Source organism: Chlamydotis macqueenii, chromosome 3 (assembly GCF_036417535.1).
Source record: "Chlamydotis macqueenii isolate bChlMac1 chromosome 3, bChlMac1.mat, whole genome shotgun sequence".
NCBI lineage: Eukaryota > Metazoa > Chordata > Aves > Otidiformes > Otididae > Chlamydotis > Chlamydotis macqueenii.
In genome coordinates, this window is record NC_141558.1 from 50,688,754 (window position 1) to 50,710,294 (window position 21,541).

Here is a 21,541-nt window from a genome sequence, read left to right on the forward strand (position 1 = left end):
CGACCTCAGCAAAAGAATTAGGATTAAAAAGAAAAATGGAAGTAAATCCTCCTAAATGGTTACATTTCTTTCTGGGATAAATTTGTTTTGATGTGATTAAGAACAAGAGTCTTTTCTTTTTAATCCCACAATACATAGCTTAAAATAAACAGGCAAGGAAGTTTATTTTAAATGAATTCTTAGCTAAACTATATTCATATTAAGTGAGCTATTTAGCAGACACATCAGTGTGCCTCACTTATTTTGGAGTAATACTTACTTCCAGTTAAAGTGAAGTGGATGAAGAATGATCTTCCAGAGAACTTACATGGGGCTGAGGGCTTTTTATGGGGTTTTTAGGGGCTGAAAGATAGTAGTTAGGATAGAAAGTGCAAGTCCCTGTAATGCTGTGCAAGATCTTAAATTTCTCTTTCAAATGGTTCATACCAGAAAAACAAAGCCTCAGACAGCTCACAAGGAGTAGAAACTCTGAGAAAGGACTCTGAATAGAATAGACTATTTCAGTCGGAAGGGACTTACAATCATCTAGTCCAACTGCCTGACCACTTCAGGGCTGACCAAAAGTTAAAGCATGTTATTAAGGGCATTGTTCAAATGCCTCTTGAACACTGACAGGCTTGAAGCATCAACCACCTCTCTAGGAAGCCTGTTCCAGTGTCTGACCATCCTCTTGGTGAAGAAATGCTTCCTAATGTCCAGTCTAAACCTCCCCTGGTGCAGCTTTGAACCATTCCCACATCCTATCACTGGATATTAGGGAGAAGAGATCAGCACTTCCCTCTCCACTTCCCCTCCCAAGGAAGCTGTAGAGAGCAATGAGGTCATTCCTCAGTCTCCTTTTCTCCAAACTAGCCAAACCCAAAGTCCTCAGCTGCTCCTCACAGGACATTCCTTCCAGCCCTTTCACCAGCATTGTTGGCCTTCTCTGGACACCTGCACGGACCTCCACATCCTTCTTAAACTGTAGGGCCCAGAACTGCACGCAGTACTCAAAGTGAGGCTGCACCAATGCTGAATACAGCGGGATAATCACCTCTTTTGACCAGCTGGTTATAGCGTGTTTGATGCACTCCAGTTTGCAGTTTGCCCTCTTTGGCTGTCAGGGCACACTGCTGACTCATAGTGAGGTTGCTGTCAATCAGCACTCCCAGATCCCTTGTATATAAACTATATTAATATATATTCAATAAACGATGAAATAAGAGGATACTATCATTTCATTCAGAAAGAAATACTTAAGTATTTTACCTTGGAAACAGCAGGGCAGGAGTCCCTTCTGACTGTCTCTATGCCTTTTGCATCAAATACTGGGTCCTTCTGGTCCAGTGTTTCATACATGTAACCCACGTACCTCTTTTTAGTTTGCAGGACACATGGCAAGTAGACCTGGAATATTCAGAAAGAGGATAGCCCCATCTGGCATGTGTTAGGAATACAAGATGGCTCTGAACATAGCGGGATTCCTAAGAAATACTTTGCCTTGTTGTTGTGTTTTGGTTGGTTTTTTTATGGTTTTTTTTTTTAATCATTAAACACAATAAACTAGATCAAAGGACTGTGAAATGACAGCTGAGGAAGTTGGGATTCAGTGATGTTTCAGTCTTAAATCACTTTATATTTCATCCAGCCGTAAAAGCTAAGCAACCTGAAGCTCAGATGAAAAGAGACACATAGTACAATTTGTTTTGAGTACCTTTACTTTTCTGGATTGCATATGTCAGCATTTTTAATGTAACTATATTATCTCTCTTTCTTAAAAATACAGCAACTTCTTTTTAAGCATCAGGAAAGAAAACTTTCTCAGCAAAAGTAGTGGCTTCGAACTTTCTATTTTCAAACTTCATCTAATTGTGAGATACCTAAAATCAGTTAATATCTTGATGTGTGAAAAACATGCTTTTTAAATGCCTATGCTTGAAGAACATTTTCCTCATGAATGGATTTTTGGGGTCATGGTCTCTTTTGCTTGTTTTCTCCAACCTCTATTTCATTCTTGACTGCATCAGTATTCCTTGACCAGTTTTAAAAGGAAGAACAGGGAACAATTTCCTCCCAGTATTACTACAGTAATACCACATCTGCCTGGCTCTAATGGAAGAGGGAGCAGCAAATTTAGATTGTGTCAGGCTGAAAAAGGTCCTGCACATAGGTGCCTCACTTCTTGAACAGATGCTGCAGCTTTGAGGCATTTTCCTCTTCTTGTGCTAGAAAGCTACCCTACTCAGTATTTTGACTCATGGGTGAATAAGGGCACTCGAAGTGAAGCACTTGGGCATCTTCTCAAGTATATCCTTGCACTTAGTCTACTTTTTCTAGCAAATTACTCCTTCAGCTTAATGAAACAGAATTGTCTCAAAGTGGGAAAGGTCCCTGTACATTACTGAGGAAAAGTTTCTGTGCCTTCCACAAGTATCCTTACTTTTCTTGTTAGTATTTTTCTACTGTATTTTCCGTGACAAATGTCCATTTGCTTACAAATTCTGATTGAATCTGTTGAGTCACATATGTACTTTGAAATTAGAGCACCTGAACTGATTGCTAATGACTTTCCCATGATAAACCTCCACCAAAATTAGTATCACATTGCCTTGCTTTTCTATAAAAACCTTATTGTCATTAATACTTCTTTCAAAAGCCTACTGAATGGATTTTATTATTTTTCATTTTATAGGTGTATGTATCACATGGACATACCCTGAAGCGTGCTAAAGCTGGCTGAAGAATAAATATCAGGCTTGTATGGATATGCACTGGAATAATTTCAAGGGATGGTGTACATTTTCTCTACCAAGTTGCACACATTGGTTTGGTTGTATGTATCTAATACAAAACCGAGGGAGACATTTACAAAAACCGATGAGACAGGAATTTCAAATTGCTTGATGCTGCCAGTTCAATAGGCCATCAGGCATCCTGATGTGAAAGTAGAATATAATATAATGGTTTGGGTTGGACGGGATCTTGAAGATCACCTAGTTCCAGCTCCCCTGCCATTGGCAGGGACACCTTCCACTAGACCAGGTCACTCAAAGCCCTGTCCAACCTGTTCATGAACACTTCCACGGATGGGGCATCCACAACTTCCTGGGCAACCTGTTCCAGTGCTTCACCACCCTCATAGTGAATAATTTCTTCCTTATAGCTAACCTATCCTCTTCCAGTTTAAAGTCATTACTCCTTGTCCTATCACTACATGCTCCTGTCAGAAGTCCCTCTCTAGCTTTCTTGTAGGTCCCCTTAAGGTACTGGAAGACCACCATAAGGTCTCCCTGAAGCCCTCTCTTCTCCAGGCTGAACAGCTCCAACTCTCTCAGCCTGTCCTCATAGGAGAGGTGCTCCAGTCCTCTGATCACCTTCATGGTCCTCCTCCATGTCCTTCTTATGTTGGGGGCCCCAGAGCCGAACGCAGTACTCTAGGAATATTCTTTTTGTTGTTCATCTTGCAGTGCTCCTCTGACAAGGTCACTGAAGCATTAAGGGGCTTGCAATATACCCGCAGAAACAGTAGAGCACACAACTGTTGTAATATCCTTACGCTACGTTAGGGTCCACAAAAATATTTTATCTTCACTTTTTATTTTTTAGCATAACAATGTTTTCACCCAACACATTGGAAGTAAAATATTTTCCTTTTACCTTTTCAAACTTCAGTTTAACAGGTTTGGGGTTTGTTGCTGTTACAGCTTCAGCAATTTCTTGACCAATCTTAAAAGACTGCTCCTTGGTGGCTCCTTTCAAGAGTACAAACATGCTACGAGAAATCAAACATAGTAAATAACCTAGTTCAACATAGTCCCTGAAACTTATAAGCTATAGTTTCCTGGTGTCAAGACACAGATGCTGTTATGCATTCTGTTCCCTTCCTTCATTTACAAAAGGCAAAACCTGAGAAATTTCACTGTTCCGTATGAGATCAGAAGTGCCAAAAGCAGGACAAATGCTGTGACTCTGGTGAAGCTGGGAACGTGACTGCTTCCAGGCACTGTAAAACTTGAGTTCCCAGGAGAGAACTGTGAAGATCTCTGGGGCTCTGGGCATGCCCTTTTACTTCCACTATGGGCAGCAACAGCATTTTACTTCCTTTCTTGAACAATTATTATATATTTTTTTGTGAAGATACTATGAATTTAGTATCTATGAAATTTCAAGTCTTTCGTCAAATCTGGCTGAAATCAGTCATTGGATTCACAAGTCATTAAGGAAGGACAGCCAGACAAGCTCTGTTTCCCACGGCTGAAAAATTATCCAAGTCTAGCACCAGAGATGGATACACCTGGAGCATGGCTATTATTTAGCTGAAAGATTGTCTAAGAAAGGGGAGATATTTATATGACGTATTTCAGGGAGCCTAATCTTATCTTCATATGCTCTGGTAGCTGCATCTGAATTGTACCAACTTTTGAAGCTTAAAATAGTGCCTTCCTCTTAAGTATCAACATGCAATGTCTACTATGTTATAAATACTCTCTTTTCCAAAATAAAAATGGCATCAGAAACAGGCACAATAATACTCATTCGATAAACAAGACATATTAATTCACACTTGAAAAAAAATATTTTTTCCGCCCTTTCTGTTCCACATAATTTTCCAAAGAAAGGAAACCTTCAAAGTGCTTTCTAATAGTCCTAAAAGAAACTCCAGGAAAATAAGTATTATTTACTTTGCATATTCTGCAAGACAGTAAGCAACATCCCAAAGAGGGTCCACATACTCTTTTCAGTATCATAAATTCCCCATGTTGAGACAAAAGAAAAATGTATCTATGAAGAACTACTAGGATTTTAAAATATTGTAAGAAGCAGACCATTAATTACCTGTCAGTGTCACCATACACAACATGAGCACCCCATTTTTTTGTATCATTCACTAGTTTTATAGCACGCTCCAATGTTTCTCTGGCTTTGTGGACAATGCTATCCCCAACCTGCAAAGTTAAGTATAAACAGAAAATCTTTATTCTACTGCTAAACCCAATACTCTCTTGGTAAACAATGTCTAACCTTGCTTGATCTGTTTATGAAAACTTATATATTCTGAGAATATATTTTATTTCATTATTTAAATGCATATAATAGATAAAAGGGTTGCTTACGTTACTCTCCAAAATAGCAAGAATTAGAGGAAGAGTGATCAAAAATTATGAAGAATTAAAACAAAGGAAAATTATTTTAAACTTCTTTAGGTATATTAAAAGTGTATGGAACAAGACAAGATTGCTTAGGATCATTTTCTCTAGTTTTTGGATTCTGCTGATTCCTCCTTTTATGAAAACTATGAAATAGCTACAATGTTTTATTATACTTCCACTATTAGAATTGTAATCTAATCTGCCTTTGGAGACAGTTCTACAGAAGTGCCAACTCCAAATGCTGTTTTATGGGAAGAAGAAAAATAAGGTTTACTTTTTTTTTTTAAAGCGATGATAAATAAATCCCAGGTTTTTTATTTTCAGTACTACAAATAAAAACATCTTTTATGAAAGTATTTAGATTAAATATGTTTCAAATAATAATACTTGTTATCTAACTATATTAATAGTATATTTTTCACAGTTTTTCTGCATTTTTATCTGCAACCCTTACCTCAACACATGGCATTCTTCCAGAAAAATTAGCAGCAGTATAACCAAACGTAAAATTAGCTATATATTTAAGACCCAACTGACGAGCTTCAAGCATTCGAGTTATAGCCTTGTCATGCTTATAAGCCTTCATTGACTGTTTCACCATTATTCTAGTCTTCAAGATTTCTTCTAGCATTCTTGGCAGCACACCCTTTCTTACTGAAGGCTGCCATAAAGGGAACAAAGAAAAAATTATGTTAAGAAGTCCAACCTAAACAGTTACGAGTAAAAGCAAAACCCGTAACTGTTACATAATGACTGTAAAGATGACAAATTAATTAGCAAGATGCCCTAGGCACCAACGGTTTGGCTCATCCCACAAATATTACAAGCATAGATATACAGAGAATACAGGCAAAGCTCTTAAGGGCAGGGTAAATAGCTTTTTGTTCTTTGTTCTCATCAGCCTTGCTAATGCAATGTTTAGATAACCTTATTAACTAAAATAGGACTTCAATATTTAACTGTTAATTCTCAAAGTGTTACATGCTAAAGGAATATTATATTTTAAAAATTCTGCAAATATTCTTTACTTAAAGTTTTTGTTTTACATTAAATGTATGTATGCTGCTGATTAGCTCATTATTTGTAAGAGCTCCAGGCCATATTTATTAATTCAGTACAAACCAGCCAGCAGTACACATAACATAAAATGAGAACAACAGAAAGCAAGTCAGTGAGTTTCATCCCCCAAACCATGACTCTTTTTCTAGGAAAGCATTCTGCTATACAGGCAGAAGAAGAATGAAGTGTTCCACACAATAGTTACTGTTTGATCCCCGAACTCCACAAGTAAAATTCAGTTTAATTGTAGACAAAATAAGCCGTCAGTATAAATGAAAGCATAAAGATGACATTTTATTTCCTGAACTGCCAGAAGTTCAGCACTCTGACAAATATAATAAACCACTGGCAAACGAGAGACTGAACCTCCCCTCTCTTCTCTCTGATCTTAATGCAGCAAAATATAAACTACTGTATCAATTTGATCTTAAGCTAGTCAGCCAACAGGAAGGGAAAATGCCTGTCACAGAGCACTAATATCATTACCTTGACAAAAGCAACTCCACTGGGTGACACTGTGATATCATGCCTGATCTGGTAAAGTAAGTCAGGAGGTACTCTGAGAGATGTACAGCCAAATTTGAATGAATCACATCTAATGAAGAGAAAAATTAAATACGATTTATAAATGATTTATAGCCTGATCAAGCAAAAGCATCAACTCACATCAGAATACTGATAACGTCAGCAAGGATGAAATCACAATTATAATCTCAGGTATAAACAAATATACCATCATTTAAAATTTCTCAGCTACACGCAAAAGACTCTAGGAATAAAGTAGTAATAAATGGCTAAATTCCAACACATCCGTAATTTATCAAGTCTGTTCTACATTAATGCATTCTTTCCAAATGTTAGTGGAGGCACGTACTCATACTGTAATCCCATATGGAAACCATGCATGTTTACCAAGTAACACATTGCATATCTTTTCTTCCTACAAATTCAGAATTTCAAATCAGACACTTGAAAAGCTGATGGTGACACCTAACAAGCATTGCATGCATCTTCCCATTCTTCCAAATATTGTTTTATAAGAGGTAATGATAATGAGCAATGAGATTTTTCTTCCAGTTAACAGAATTACTGTTAAGCTCAATAAGAGATGCTACACAGAATAACTCATTGTATCTTTTCATTTTGAACAGTAAAGACTAGAGTGAACTACAACTGTTAAAAAAGAACAACAATTTATTAACATACAGAGGAATAATACTAGTCCAGTTTTGAAAATAGGTAGTGGCTTTATATAACATTTTAACTTATTTTGAATCAATATTAAAAACTAGCTTCACCACAATAATGGAATAGATGTACACACATGCAAATACAGAGTTTATTTTATTTTTTTTTAACAGAAAGGAGTCTAATTCTGTATTTAATGAAAAATACATATTGATATGTGTGTGTATGTGTATACACACATGCACACACCCACATGGTAGATCTTTATAATCTCTATTATGCAGCAGAAAATGCTGCTATTCATAAATGCCCGTTGTTTCCAATGACAACCAGCAGTTCTCAGTACCTCAGAAAAGATGCTGAAGTCCCTACGGAATCAAAGTTTGTGAGAAAAGAGTAACAACTTACTTTCCTAAGTTTTCAACATGTCCCAGGCAGGTTGAAAAACAGTAGTTGTATGCTATCACAATGGAAGGATATAACGACTGGAAATCTAATACAAGAACAGCATTGCTGTAGAAGCGGGATTCTGGCTCCATTATTAAGGGAACACATTGTAAGGCTTTCATTTGAGCTCGCTGCTGGACACTGGGTGTCACAGGAATATAATTCATTGGCTTTGCAACACGCAACATCATAGACTCCACACGATACTGCAAAACAGTTTGGATATAATAATTATAATTTAAAGAATGCAGAATAAATATGGGTGTATTAAAACTATGCAAATATGCACTTACATATCCTGAATTTAATGTACGGACAATTAATTTTCCAAAATAAATAGCCATAGTCTTATTTTTAATGTCTATTTTTATCACATATAGTGGAACTTTTCCATGTGTTTCCTCATCATTTAGCCCTAATCACTGAAAATCAAGTACTTCTAATATTTAACTATGGAAAAAATAAACATCCGGCTCAGGTTAAAAAAAATAAACATCCAACAGGCTGTAATAATATATACAGATGTCTCATGGATGGCCATGCTACAGTCAGTGAATGAGCATTTACTAAACTTTGTTTTTCTTAGACTAGCAGAACACTGAAGGAAAAGTATAATACGCAGTTGATGACCATTTTCCATAGGAATTCGCACAGCAATTTTATTTCAACATTTGGGAAAACTGAGAAGTGATATACAACTCGCAAAGGTGATAATTGTGCCTCCAAGCTTTTGACCATGAGAAGTAACTAGAATGTACTTGGCAGCAAGAGAACCAAGGGAAGAATCTAAGTCAGTCCATTTCAAAAGTCTGCTGCTTTGCACTGGGTATCATGCTTTCTCCCCGACGATGTCATGAGTAGTACAGGAAGCATAAAATAAGAAAATGTTTAAGTACTTTCACCTTGTTCAAGACATCACAAAATGTCATATGTGGAGGTAGTAACATGAGAAAAAAACAGCCCTAGTTATTTATTTATTATTCTATGCTTTAGTAAGACTTTAAAAGCACTACTAGCCACATATTCACTGTGTCCACTCACAATAAAAACCAAAATAGCTGAGAATTACATACATGGGTGGCAAAAGACTGAAAATAACAAAATATCAAAGAACAAGTCTATATAATCCTAAGATTATGTGCTTTGTAAACAACCAAATCACTATTCAAAAGCCCTCTGCCTGACACACTACATATTCAGTCATTGTACTGATTAGGTATACATTGTACTGGTTAGGTATAACTTATTTAACTTGGATGTTACAAAGAACCTACAGAACCAACAGCTTTAACAACACTCTGTCACCTGACAAATAGGTTGGGGGCTTGAAAGTGTAGTTGCCTTGCACTAATTTGTGTCCAGTGATGAGATCAGACATGTGATGAGATGGTCAGGACTCAATCTGGCAAAAGCTAGTTGGTTTTTTTTCTAGCTTTCAGCAAGTTCTTTAATCATCTGACTAAAAATCCATATGCCTGTGACCATCTCCTGTTAGATTTGTTTAGTCTTCTATGGAATATTTATGATAGATTAATAAAAGAAAAGATAAAAATCACCTTTGAAAAAGGTCTTGTAAAACTTAAGAGATACAAAAACATGGAAAAAAAAATCTGAAATCTGCTCTTAGTACTACTTCATTTTAATATAATTTTCACCTAAGGAGAAAAGGAATATCTTCATAAAAGGTAGCAATGATTCTTCTGGGTGAAAAAAACCCAAACTACTTGAGGTGGGAATTGCTGCAACTGCCATTTTTGTGATCCAAAGTTTCAATGGAAGCAAAACATATGTGTACAGAAGCAAAGAGAAAAGAACAGTCAGGACAGAAAATGCAGCATGTTTCTGTTGCTCACTCCCACTCACTGTCATTTGAGAAAATGACAGGCAGAATAGTCTTTGTGGGCTGCAATCACGACAGTTTAAGCATATCTACATTGGCAGTATGCCAGTCCCACCCTCCCTGTCCTTAACTGTGCACTTCTCTTCCCTTACTCCAGCCATGGTTCTGTTGCTGGTGTCCTCCCGCACCTCCCTGCAAAAAAACCCAACCCCACCAGAGGGCCAGTACCAGCAAGACCAACAAGAACATGCACTGACTGGGTCAAGAGATGACACAGGCAACTGCAGTCAAAAGAAAAAAGGTGGCAACATTTTTAAATTGGGTTGAATTGTTAAGGAACTGCAGCTTCAGACACTCCTATTTGTGGCTGGCTTAAAACAATGCTGGTCTGCTCAGGACATTAATTTTTAAGTTGTCTTTCTGTCCACAGAAGTTGGGAAAGTAATCAATCCTAATCAGCTCAGCTAACTGTCTATTAAAACAGAAAGCAGAAAGACAGTAGGAAAGAAGACAACAGAAGAGCAGACACATTTGAGTGAGAGTAGTTGTCTCTTGTTTCAGGTGCTGTTCATGGCTGATGTGAAGCCATTAAAATAGTCTAGGTTAGTCTAGCCACTCAGAACCTGGGCAAGGAAAGCCTTTGGTATTACTGGAGACTGCTGTGGTCTCAAATTAAAAGTAGTGTACATCTCACTCCGTCCTGCTGCCCTTCCCTCTGATGCTAGTATCAAAATAACAGAACCACACACATCTTGCATAACACATGTACTTAATAAAGCCAGAGCCCTTCTTGTCTTATAATCAAATCTCACCCAGAGGTCTGCTTCACAGGAAATGTCACTTAGAACATATTTAATGCAGCTTTGTCTGCCCTGGAAGAAAATAATCTCATCTTTCTACATCACAGAATCATAGAAACACAGAATGGTTTGGGTTGGAAGGAACCTTAAAGATAGTTCCAACCCCCCTGCCCTGGGCAGGGACACCTTCCACTGGTTGCTCAAAGCCCCATCCAACCTGGCCCTGAACACTTCCCAGGATGGGGCATCCACAGCTTCTCTGGGCAACCTGTTCCAGTGCCTCACTACTCTTACAGTAAAAATGCTCAATTATATTTCTTAATGTTTTAGAAAGCATTTTAAAAGCATTCATTTTCAGACTCATCTTGTGAAAAATACCAACTCAAAGGGAACTTAGTGCTCCCAAAGTCAGTAGAATAGACTCAACTGGTGTGATTACATTTTGGGAACTCTTATTTTTAACAGCTATTTTTAATCTCTGAGACTAAGCATTCAATCCATCATTACTACTTTTGAATTGCCTTTCTTTACACTTCAATTTAATGTTACGCAAAACAGTCTTCTGTGACCTTATGGAAAATACATATACTGACTGAAAAGATACTGAAGAACTAAAACACTTCATAAAGACTATTTTGCTTTTATAAAGTGTACAGAAAACTAAATCTTACCTGGGAGCCTCTTGTTAATACATGTAAGAACTGAATGCCAAAAAGTCTTGCCATTTCACTTGTTCTGTCAATCAAATCCAGTTTGTCTAACAACTGGAGATTCCCACGGACCCGGCTAACATAATGATCAACCATTTTCCACCTGTGAAAGTGAATGTCTCATTATAAACAATCAGGACAGTGCTGCTCTTTCTACTAAGAAAAATGTATTTTTATGATAGCTTGTTCCAAACCAGCAAATAGAATTTCCCCTACGACACTTTCATAAAGCTATTTCAAAAATGTGGCACACATAAACATATATTTATATATTCTAAAGATATACATAAAACGTGTTACAGCAAACTACTGTTAAGGCACATAGAATCATAGAATGGTTTGGGTTGGAAGGGACCTTCAAAGGTCATCTAGTCCAACCCCCCTGCAAGGAGCACGGACATCCCTGACTAGATCAGGTTGCTCAGAGCCCCATCCAGCCTGGCCTTGAACGTTTCTCAATGACATACTACATACTGTTTTCCTTACTGCCTTAAAGGATTACTGAAACAAAAACTTGAGTTTCTCTTCATCTGTTTACACGTTTCTTTTTCAACCGAGCGGACTTTTGTGGAAACATCCTTCTGTATTAAAAATATCTCCCTCAGTCGAACAAAAATTTATAATTCCAGTACTAATTCAACTCCATCTAGTTGAAAAGTATTCAACTTTTACAGAAATTACATTTTTGTCACGAATGATGTTCAGATCAGTACTTAGTTTTACGCATTGTTCCTATCACACAATACCAAATCACTCCAAGGAAGAGTGAAGCCTAGGGTGATATTTGTCATATAAAGGTATTTTAAAGCAGCTATAGTTACCGTCTTAACACCTTACACACAGATTTGTACTGTTTTTAAGCCTACCTTGGTTGACATGCACTGTGAAGTAAAACAGACAGTTCATTAAAAGTTCTTCTGATGAATCGTATATACAAAATAAAGACCTTGCAAAACTTCAGAATAATACATATATTCAGGTATGTTGAAACTGTAACTAAAAATGGCTTTGTTTTTGTGTACTTTAAATAGAAAAATACACAAAGATGAAATACTGAGGGTATAACTGCACAACAGAACACAGTGGACTAGAAGAGTAAATAAGCTCATGTTGCTGCATACAGACAGACCGTTCTAGTACCTGAATTAAATTGATTATTTCTTCCTATGCTGACTTTAGGTTGTATCTATCCAATGTTAACAATCTGGTCTTAAAAAGAACAAACAAAAAGGATTAATAGATCATTACCTGTAGACATCTGCCTTATTATCAAACCAATCAGACAGAACTCGGAAAGTAAATAAAGGAAAACGTTGATGAAGAACATGAAAGCCCACGTTTTCAAAAGTGTAATTCATTAGATTCACCTAGAAAAACACAGAGGATGTGATAACATGCACAATGTCTTTCACAGTCAAAGAAATATCTACTTTTTGAAAACTGTAGCAAGTAATTGATTTACTTTTTTTTTAGTATTCTTTGTTAAAAGGTAAACATTTGTATTTAGAAATCTCTAACTACTTACACATCAGGAAAGAACATCCTTCATCAACTGAAAATGTGTGGAATTGAATAGATCAGGTCTGAATTTGGTCAGAACAAGATTTATAAAGACTGAACCATTTGAGTATTAAATGTAAGGTCATAAACTGCAAAACAATAAGTCTGACAGCTTAAAATAAGTTCAAATATTTAATTTAGTAAAAGCACCATAGTAGACAAATTGCTAAAACAGGTAAGTTGTTCTCAAAACCCACGAAGTGAAAAGGAATAACATTAAGAAAATTACTGAAAGATAAGGGCTTCAGTATGTTACATTTTAGTGATACGCAAAATCCATTCTCACAAAGCGTCAGACAGCTGTTTGAAAAGGTGTACAAATAAAGAACAAAAAGTTACATAAGTTACATGAAGTTTTCAACAAAGTCTACAATAATTACAAAAACCCACTAAGCCAAATACATTAACCTTTTAAAAGCTTTACCTCATGTCTCATCATTCTCCAAATATTTAAGACAATTCGCCCAACAACATGTATTTCACTCATTGTATCTGATCCATATTCATCCAGCTCAGCTGCAAATCTGTTCTCTTTCTTTTCATCTAAAGACATTAAAAGAGAATATATTTAGACAAATTATAGGACAGTCAACACCAGATCAAGCTATCTCTCTTCCAATCTGAGCTCTCTGGAAAAATAAGAATTCCTAAAGACTGTTACTGATTGTGCAAGATTATGTATTTACCAGTCTTCCACACAATCTCTAAATAAAACTACTCCAGGTTTTCTTGCTCTTGCACATCCCTCTGAAGGTAAATTTTACTTGTGGTTTTGTTTAAATGGTGTCCATGGCAATATATTCTCCATAGTGAACGTACTGGTTAAGCAATGCTGAATGTGACTTGAAAGCTACCTGCACACACATTAGCGCCCAACATAACAACAAAGTCATTTCTGCCCTAAGAGTTTATAACTCAAGGCTTTACTTGTAATGATGTTACACAGTTGGAATCAGGTCATGGGAGAGAAAACTCAGTGCCTTTCATACAGTAAAAGCAAATCCACCACAGTGGGAGCAGGAAGACATGAGTTTTGGATAGCAGAAATGGAGAGAGAAGGAAATAGGAAGGAACAAATGCAGAGGCAGAAGTAGCACTCAATCTTTCTGTAAAACAGCAGTGACTGCAGTACAGGAAAGATGTCCTCTTTCACAATCCTTGGGTTTTTTCATGCTTTGAAATACTACAGCACAAGAGAAGACAGTCTTTTTGGTATGAGTTTCTTGAAACTGTCTTTTTTTTTCAGTCAACCTAAGGCTACAGTGTTAGTGCTCTTTCTTGAATTTACATAATGTTTTTTAAAATGTACAACACAGTTTAAAATTCAGTATGAAAACACACCATATTATTTGATCCTCGAAGTCTTGTTCCTTCTTATTAGTTTAATGGAAGACAAAATACTTTGAGGCAATTTTCTCACCATTCTAAATCCGTATTAATTTTTCAACTGTTGGTTGTGTACTCTGCCACTACTCATTTATCAGATATCCCTATACAGTACCCTACTGATAAAAAGCAGAACATTTTGGACAGAGCATATAGAAATGTGGATACACAACGCTTTGCAACAATGATCTGAACTGAGCAATTAGTTCCTCAGACGAAGGACATTTACTCTTGAAGACAGAAGGAAAAATGGCCTGAAATTCTGCAGAACTGCTGTGAAACAACATAATACAGACTAACTTTGTATGTTGATCTTTCAAAGGTGTATCATATCAACCAAAATATGGTTCAGAAAACATATTTGTCATTTACTGACCTTATCAATAAATCACAGAGCCTCGACAAAGTTTAGCAGACCTTTCACACTTTATCAAAATGCATACCATCTTTTTAACCTCCTTATTGGTTCAGATTTTTAAGGAGGAAAAATAGCAATTTCTTTTTTTCATGTTTGGATGAAAAAAAATGCTCCACAAGCAGCAACATTTTTTTCTTCTGCTTTTCTTCATTTCCACATGCTAAATCTCCTGTGAAAGTAAGGAACTTACTTCCCCCCTCCCCCAATTATTTTTTTTTTTTTCTTTAGAATCATAGAATGGTTAGAGTTGGAAGGGACCTTCAAAGGTCATCTCGTCCAAGCCCCCTGCAAGGAGCAGGGACATCCCCGACTACATCAGGTTGCTCAGAGCCTCATCCAGCCTGGCCTTGAACGTTTCCAGGGATGGGGCATCCACCACCTTTCTGGGCAACCTGTTCCAGTGTTCTATAACTCGCATCGTAAAAAAATTTTTCCTAATATCCAATCTAAATCTACCCCCCTCTATTTTAAAACCATTACCCCTCGTCCTGTCACAACAGGCCCTACTGAACAGCCTCTCCCCATCTTTCTTGCAGGCCCCCTTGAGGTACTGGAAGACCGCTATCAGGTCTCCCCGGAGCCTCCTCTTCTCCAGGCTGAACAGCCCCAACTCTCTCAGCCTGGCCTCATAGGAGAGGTGCTCCAGCCCTCTTATCATCTTCGTGGCCCTCCTCTGGACCCTGTCCAGCTGGTCCATGTCCTTCTTATGTTGGGGGCTCCAGAACTGGACACAGTACTCCAGGTGGGGTCTCACCAGGGCAGAGTAGAGGGGGAGAATCACCTCCCTCGACCTGCTGGCCACGCTCCTCTTGATGCAGCCCAGGATGCGGTTGGCCTTCTGGGCCGCAAGGACGCATTGCCTGCTCATGTTGAGCTTCTTGTCCACCAGCACTCCCAAGTCCTTCTCCTCAGGGCTGCTCTCAATCCATTCTCCGCCCAGCCTGTATTTGTGCCTGGGACTGCCCTGACCCAGGTGCAGGACCTTGCACTTGGCCTGGTTGAACTTCATGAGGTTGGCACGGGCCCACCTCTCCAGCCTGTCCTTTTTAATTAGAAGCAGAAACTATCAGTTAGTTCTATTTTCTGCACTGTCATCCTAGTTCTCTTTTGATTTGTTTAGGAGATTCCCTATGTTTCTTAAGTTTGCTTCATGTCTTGCTGGCAAAGACAGGCGACTAAATATACTGTGGTCACAAAAGAGACCCACTGCCCTGATGAACAAGAGACTCTGCACATGACGAGGATCGCAAAATTACAAAAACTTGTAGTGCTCTACAACTGGTGTAGGGAATAGATCACCAGAACCATGTAAGCCTCTTTGGAAATAAAGTTGTTAAGAAGTAGAACTGGACATTCTTCCTATCCTTCAAGTGCATGAGATGAAATAAAAAAGTTTCCTCTCATCCTCTGTCACCCACTCCCTAACTCTGAGCTGTAATGCAAAGGAGGAAACAGGAGGCCGCAGAGCACACACACAGAATGCCACTACATACAGGCACAGCACTCACTTCTCTTGTGGGGTGCCCTAATAACTTATGAATAGTTCACTTGTAAATGGCAGAGGCAGCACCAGACTCAGCCAATAAAGCAAAACCAGAGGGAAGTCCAGCTTTCTTTTTGTTAAGTTGAAATCATAGGAAAGGAAAGGAAAGGAAAAGTACTTTCCATCTTTATTTCAATAGGAGGAAAGAGGAGCATACTGCTTGAAGTAGCACTTCCTGTTCTGAAAATAGAGCATGTGAAGAAGCGATGGGGTCAAAACCACGTCAAGGAGGCCACAAAGCAACAGAGAACGCAACACTTGTCTATGGTCATGCACAACGTCTATGGTCACGCATGCAAGCCTACACTTATGGCATGACATTTCTGGAAGGAGCTCAGAGAACATTTCCTTATCCTTCTCCTGCAGTTCAGTCAAAAAAGAATAATTACTTAACTTACAATAACACTAGTTCTTAGAAACATTTTAAGCGTTATGTACTCCACTTCTAGGTGTGCATCTACCACCTGGCACAAAAACATCTGTACTATGAATACCAGTGCTGTGGAGATCATGCTGTATCCTGCATGCCCACCTGAACTTTATGTCCAAAGAGGTTAAGGGTTACAACCCTGGTTTCCTTCACTAGAACTGAACCCATGTTCTGTGGGACTTCATAGTTGTGGCCCAGCTGTGAAATACATAGGGACATCACCATGAAGAACCATAAAGTTCCCAAAGAAGTAACCTTTCTTCTTTGAGGAATTCTTCGTGTGTATCCTAACTCCAGTAACTTGAACAGCTTATGTCATTAAGACGCGTACTGTCGAGGGTACTATTGTTGACTCTGCGTCATTACAGTCAAGACATACCTGTCTTGCAAGACATGAGCTGTGACTCAGCCTTTGAGACAAAGGCAGACATACATTAGTTATTTGCCCCAAACTGAAGAGATTGTTCAGTCATACTTCTACAGTAGAGCAGTAAACCTTGTGATCTTTGGAGATTTAAGATTTGACTGCAGCACTTACCATTCCTCTTACTAAAGACATTGCTAATCTTGAAGTGTAAGGGGTCAAAAGTTTTTCTGAACATCCTTCAATACCTCTGAAGACTGTACCCAGAGGCATTATTATTGCAACCAGCATATCATTTCACTTGATCCATCAGGGGAATTTAATAATAAGGTTCATGCAATCAGTTATTACTCCTGAAGAACAAATTAGAGACCTTTCTGCTAAAGAAGGAAACTTGTGACCTTTGATGGCCAATTAGTATTTAAATTGTCATGTGTTCCTGTTTTAATATATTAAGTATTTAAAAATTCACCAAGGTCCAGTTGTGAAAAACTTTCAACTGAAGAAGCAAATTTGTTCTTATGTTTTCTTGTTCCTGAGAGGTCTCTGTAACTCAGACCTTTTCTAAACAGGTCACAGGTATCAAAAGCATCAGAAGATTTTGAAGGCATTAAATCAGTGTACCAATATCGAAACATCAAGGAAGGAAGGAGTATGTGAACATAGCTCTTCTAAAACATCATGTTCTCCTGGCCAACATAAAACATGGTATTGCTACACTGGGTAAACCCAAAGATGCAACTAGCCCAGTATCATGCTTCAAGAACAGGGGAACCAGCTATTGATCATCTCTCTAGAACTCTCCCAGCTTCTAGTCATTTGCAGCTTCCTGGGTCAGATGTTACTTTCACATATATAATAGTTCCCAGTGGATTTTTCTTCCAATAATTTATCTTGTCTTAAAACAACATAAACTTTAAGTACTTGTACTATCTTGAGGCAAGGAATTCAACAGTTAAACAACCCATGGGTGAGAAATCAACTCCTATTCTGTAGCTGCTATTTGTTAGCTTCATTTGATGATTTCTGGTTCTTGCATTGGAAGAGACCATGAACAATCAATCCACATTTCCCTTTATATCTCTCAAGATTTCATAGGCTTTTATCTTCCTTACCCAGTTTTGTCTCTTCTGGAATCCTAACTTACTAAATTACTAGACATATTTGGATTACCCTTCTCATTTTTACCAGTTCTCCTATAGCCATTTTGACGGGGGAAAGGTTATGAAGAGGCTAGAACCGCAGTATTTGAGGTGCAAGCACACTACAGATTGTTGCATTTACCTTAATTGTTTTATGTTTTCCTTGCTCCACAATGCCTAACATTTGATTCGCTTTTTCAACCATTACAGAGTAACAGGGTCAAGTTTTTAATAGGACAATCCCAGGAAAGCACTCATTTCATGGCTATTTAATTTCTGTACAGATCTTTGGCAAAAGCCCCGACAAAACCAGCTTTTTCAATTGTTTTGATTTTTAAAATAATTTCTCCCTTATCCACATAATCTTGATGACTGGAAAAAGCTACAACAAATTTTTGAGGCAGTTTTTAATTTTACAAAGCCATCTTGACTCTTCTCAAGTGCAACACATTTATTTAGCTGTTCACTAACTGCATTCTTCAGAATGATAGCTTCTGTTGATTGGCTAAGCATTGACACCAGGCCTACCACTCTCCTGGATAACTTCCCCAGGTTTTCAAGAAAAAAAAAAAAACAACAAACCCAAACAGATGTTTTCCTGAATGCTGGAGGAAAGCATCAGCACTTGAGGCAGTAAAATTTGCCCACAGTACAAGAATGGCTACTGAAAGCAAGGATTTTATTACAGAGCTGCTGACCAGGATGAGTGCTGCTCAGGAGCATCTTTATGTCCTTGTATCCCAGCCAGAGAAACAATGAATAATGATTATGGTAGGTACCCTGAATGACATATACATATGACCAAAGCTAGTTTGAAGCAAGAGAAGGTTTGGTAGCAAAGGCACCTCCAAGAACTGAAAAATTAACACACATGACAACTGAAAATGAGTCTAGGTTCATGGATACAGGACCCACTCAGAAGTGGAATACACAAAGAATTTTAAAATTCAGAAAACAATGAAAACCAGAATCTCATTACTATTTCAAATTTTGTGTATGTGTGTGTTAATACCTATGACAACAAAAGAGAGGTTCATCTGAAGAAATACTCTGCATTTATTTATTTATTTATTTATTTTTTTCATAGCTTTCAACTTGTTTCTATTGGAACTGGACTGAAACCCTGTACGGTAACTTACCTGGCACACGAGAAATCATCTGGCATAAATCAACATTCAGTGTGGCAGCCCTCTGTAAGAGATAACCCCAGGAATGCATCTGGACTTCATAGCCTAACAAAATGTCTGGGTCATATCTAGAGAGGAGGGAAAAAGGAAAATGAGCTTCAAATTATTTAAGATAATATTTTCCATGAACAGAGTATAAACAGGATTTCATACCAATCACGTTGAGTTTAAAAAAGAAGCAGCCACAATGGGTTTCTATGAAAGCAGCATCTAGACTAGGAGACAATATTTAAAACAGACAATCTTGTAAGATTTACAATAACATTCAAGTGGAAAAAAAAATTAGAAGGAATATTTTAACTGGGAAATCCTTTTTTTCCAACATACTTGCATTATTTCACTCTTTATAAATAAGGAACAAAATGTAGGTCTAATCAGGTTTTTATCAATGGAATCAGGCTGTTATCGAGCATAAACTGAAACCTAGCTACCAGTACAAGACAGATGTGCAATGAAATACAGTCCTGTCCTCAAACTTGTACTATTTTCCTTTATGAAACAAAACAGAATTTGCTGCTAGGCTACTTGAATGTTTTGCAAATAACAATATGTCACACATACTGCAGTGTAGCTTATAATAAGCAGAGGACAGTTCTGGTCTTAAACGCTGACTCTTTACTGGGAAAGTTACAATTGGCAGTTGAGTGAGAGCTGTCAAAACTGAAACATGGAGAAAAGCAACTGTATCTACCAGTTCTATTTGAACACTTCCTTTAAGATAATCCTCTTTCTATAAGATACACAAGAAAAATAATTTTATGCTGTATCTCATGACAGGTGGAAGATTTGACTGGCAAAAAGGACAGGCAGAACTGTCTTCTCTCACAGTCATTGCCCATCTTCCATTCAGCCTCAGAGAAGCATTGACTAGAGAGAAGGACAAACAAGGTGGCTTCAAAATCAAAGTACAGGTAGGAGTTAGCTTAGAGGAGCCTGTATCACCTGCCTTTTGAGTAGGCACTATTAAAACCAGAAGTCATGATCTGGTCACTTGCTGAATACCTTAAAAATTATTTTCTTGGTCTGGGCAGAAAAAGAACTAACCAAAGTAACATCCAATACCTGTTATTTTTATAGCAAAAAAGGAACAGAAGCTTCACCGGGAAGACTAGTTGTTTCTTTCAATGCAGCTCAGTCAAGGGGTTTTGAGTTGCAGCAGGGAACATTCAATACAAGCGAACGACAAAAGGGCAGCTGTCAGGAGGTAGAGGACTGGACAACAGGCTGAGGGTCCTGTACCACAGTCTATGCCCAACCCCACAACAGGATGCAGGCTTGTAGACCTTAGTTTATGGGATAAGTAGGCAGGGGCCTTGGCTTACGAACAGCTTCTCTGTACTTTTTGCATCCTTAAACACATAAAAAATTGCCAACATTTCCTGACTGTTGCATACAGGAGGATACCTCTTCCCCAAATCCTAAGTTAAAGTTGTATTTCAGACATTACAAATGAAGCTTCAGACTTCACTGTGAAAGTGTCTTCCTTGCTTGTGTGTCCCAGCCAAAGGCAGATGACAACTCACTTTGAAGCAACTAACTACTCTGAGAATAGCTCCAGAAAAGAGCTTCTCTACACTTCTGCCACAGACACTTAACTTTCTGTGGGGGAAAAAAAAAAAAAAAAAAAAAGGAAAAGTATTTGAATTTTCTTACTCATCAGAGCTATCTCTTTATTACAATTTGGGCTTTTGCACCAGCCTGTAAATGTTGCAAAAATCCCTTTTACCACCTACTTTTACCTGTGAAGGAATGGTTTTGATACAATTTTTGGCTAAAGCAGAAGATTCTAAAGTAAGTTTTTAATTTCTAGCATTCTACGGAAAGTAAAAGAACTAGCACTTTGCATTTGGGGGTTATATTTTGCTATCTGCTGTTAATGTCGAATGAATGATTCTTTGTTTTTGGAGTCAGGAAATTATCATTAGGAATGGAAGTAGTAAATTTAGTCATTTTGGAAGCCTATTCTACCAGTGGTACAAACTCAAAGCTACTTGGATCAATTTATGGATAAATAAATGAAGCTGCAGTTCCTTCCAGCAGCAGAATCAGAGTCTAAAAGAGTTATGACCACTTGCTGCTCTGCACAACATACAACGATTGCCAACTGAAGTTCCAAAATTATGAGTAACTCCATCTAAGCTTTGAAATAAAAAGGAATTATGTAATGGTTTATACAGTCATAGAATAAATGTTTAAAAAATTAATATATTTTCACACTAGTTCTTGTAGCTAAACTATCATGGTCCTTGCATATTGCAAATCACTATTGATTCTTTAAAATGAAGGAAGTAGTAATTTACATTCATATTTGAAAACTGGTTTCTCATAATTCAAAATG

General features: G+C 37.7%; 1 protein-coding gene across 3 annotated transcripts in view; it reads right to left on the reverse strand.

The window, feature by feature from the left end:
• REV3L (REV3 like, DNA directed polymerase zeta catalytic subunit) overlaps positions 1-21,541 on the reverse strand; it is a 133,250-nt gene that overhangs the window by 10,239 nt on the left and 101,470 nt on the right. For all 3 annotated transcript variants that reach the window (XM_086745892.1, XM_086745894.1, XM_086745893.1), the window contains 10 exons: positions 19,156-19,271; positions 13,158-13,276; positions 12,422-12,540; positions 11,135-11,276; positions 7,785-8,029; positions 6,675-6,783; positions 5,584-5,790; positions 4,816-4,925; positions 3,637-3,751; positions 1,249-1,386 (listed from right to left, as the gene is read on the reverse strand). In XM_086745892.1, the coding sequence (XP_086602018.1) occupies positions 1,249-1,386; positions 3,637-3,751; positions 4,816-4,925; positions 5,584-5,790; positions 6,675-6,783; positions 7,785-8,029; positions 11,135-11,276; positions 12,422-12,540; positions 13,158-13,276; positions 19,156-19,271 (1,420 nt within the window). The remainder of the gene's footprint in view (positions 1-1,248; positions 1,387-3,636; positions 3,752-4,815; positions 4,926-5,583; positions 5,791-6,674; positions 6,784-7,784; positions 8,030-11,134; positions 11,277-12,421; positions 12,541-13,157; positions 13,277-19,155; positions 19,272-21,541) is intronic.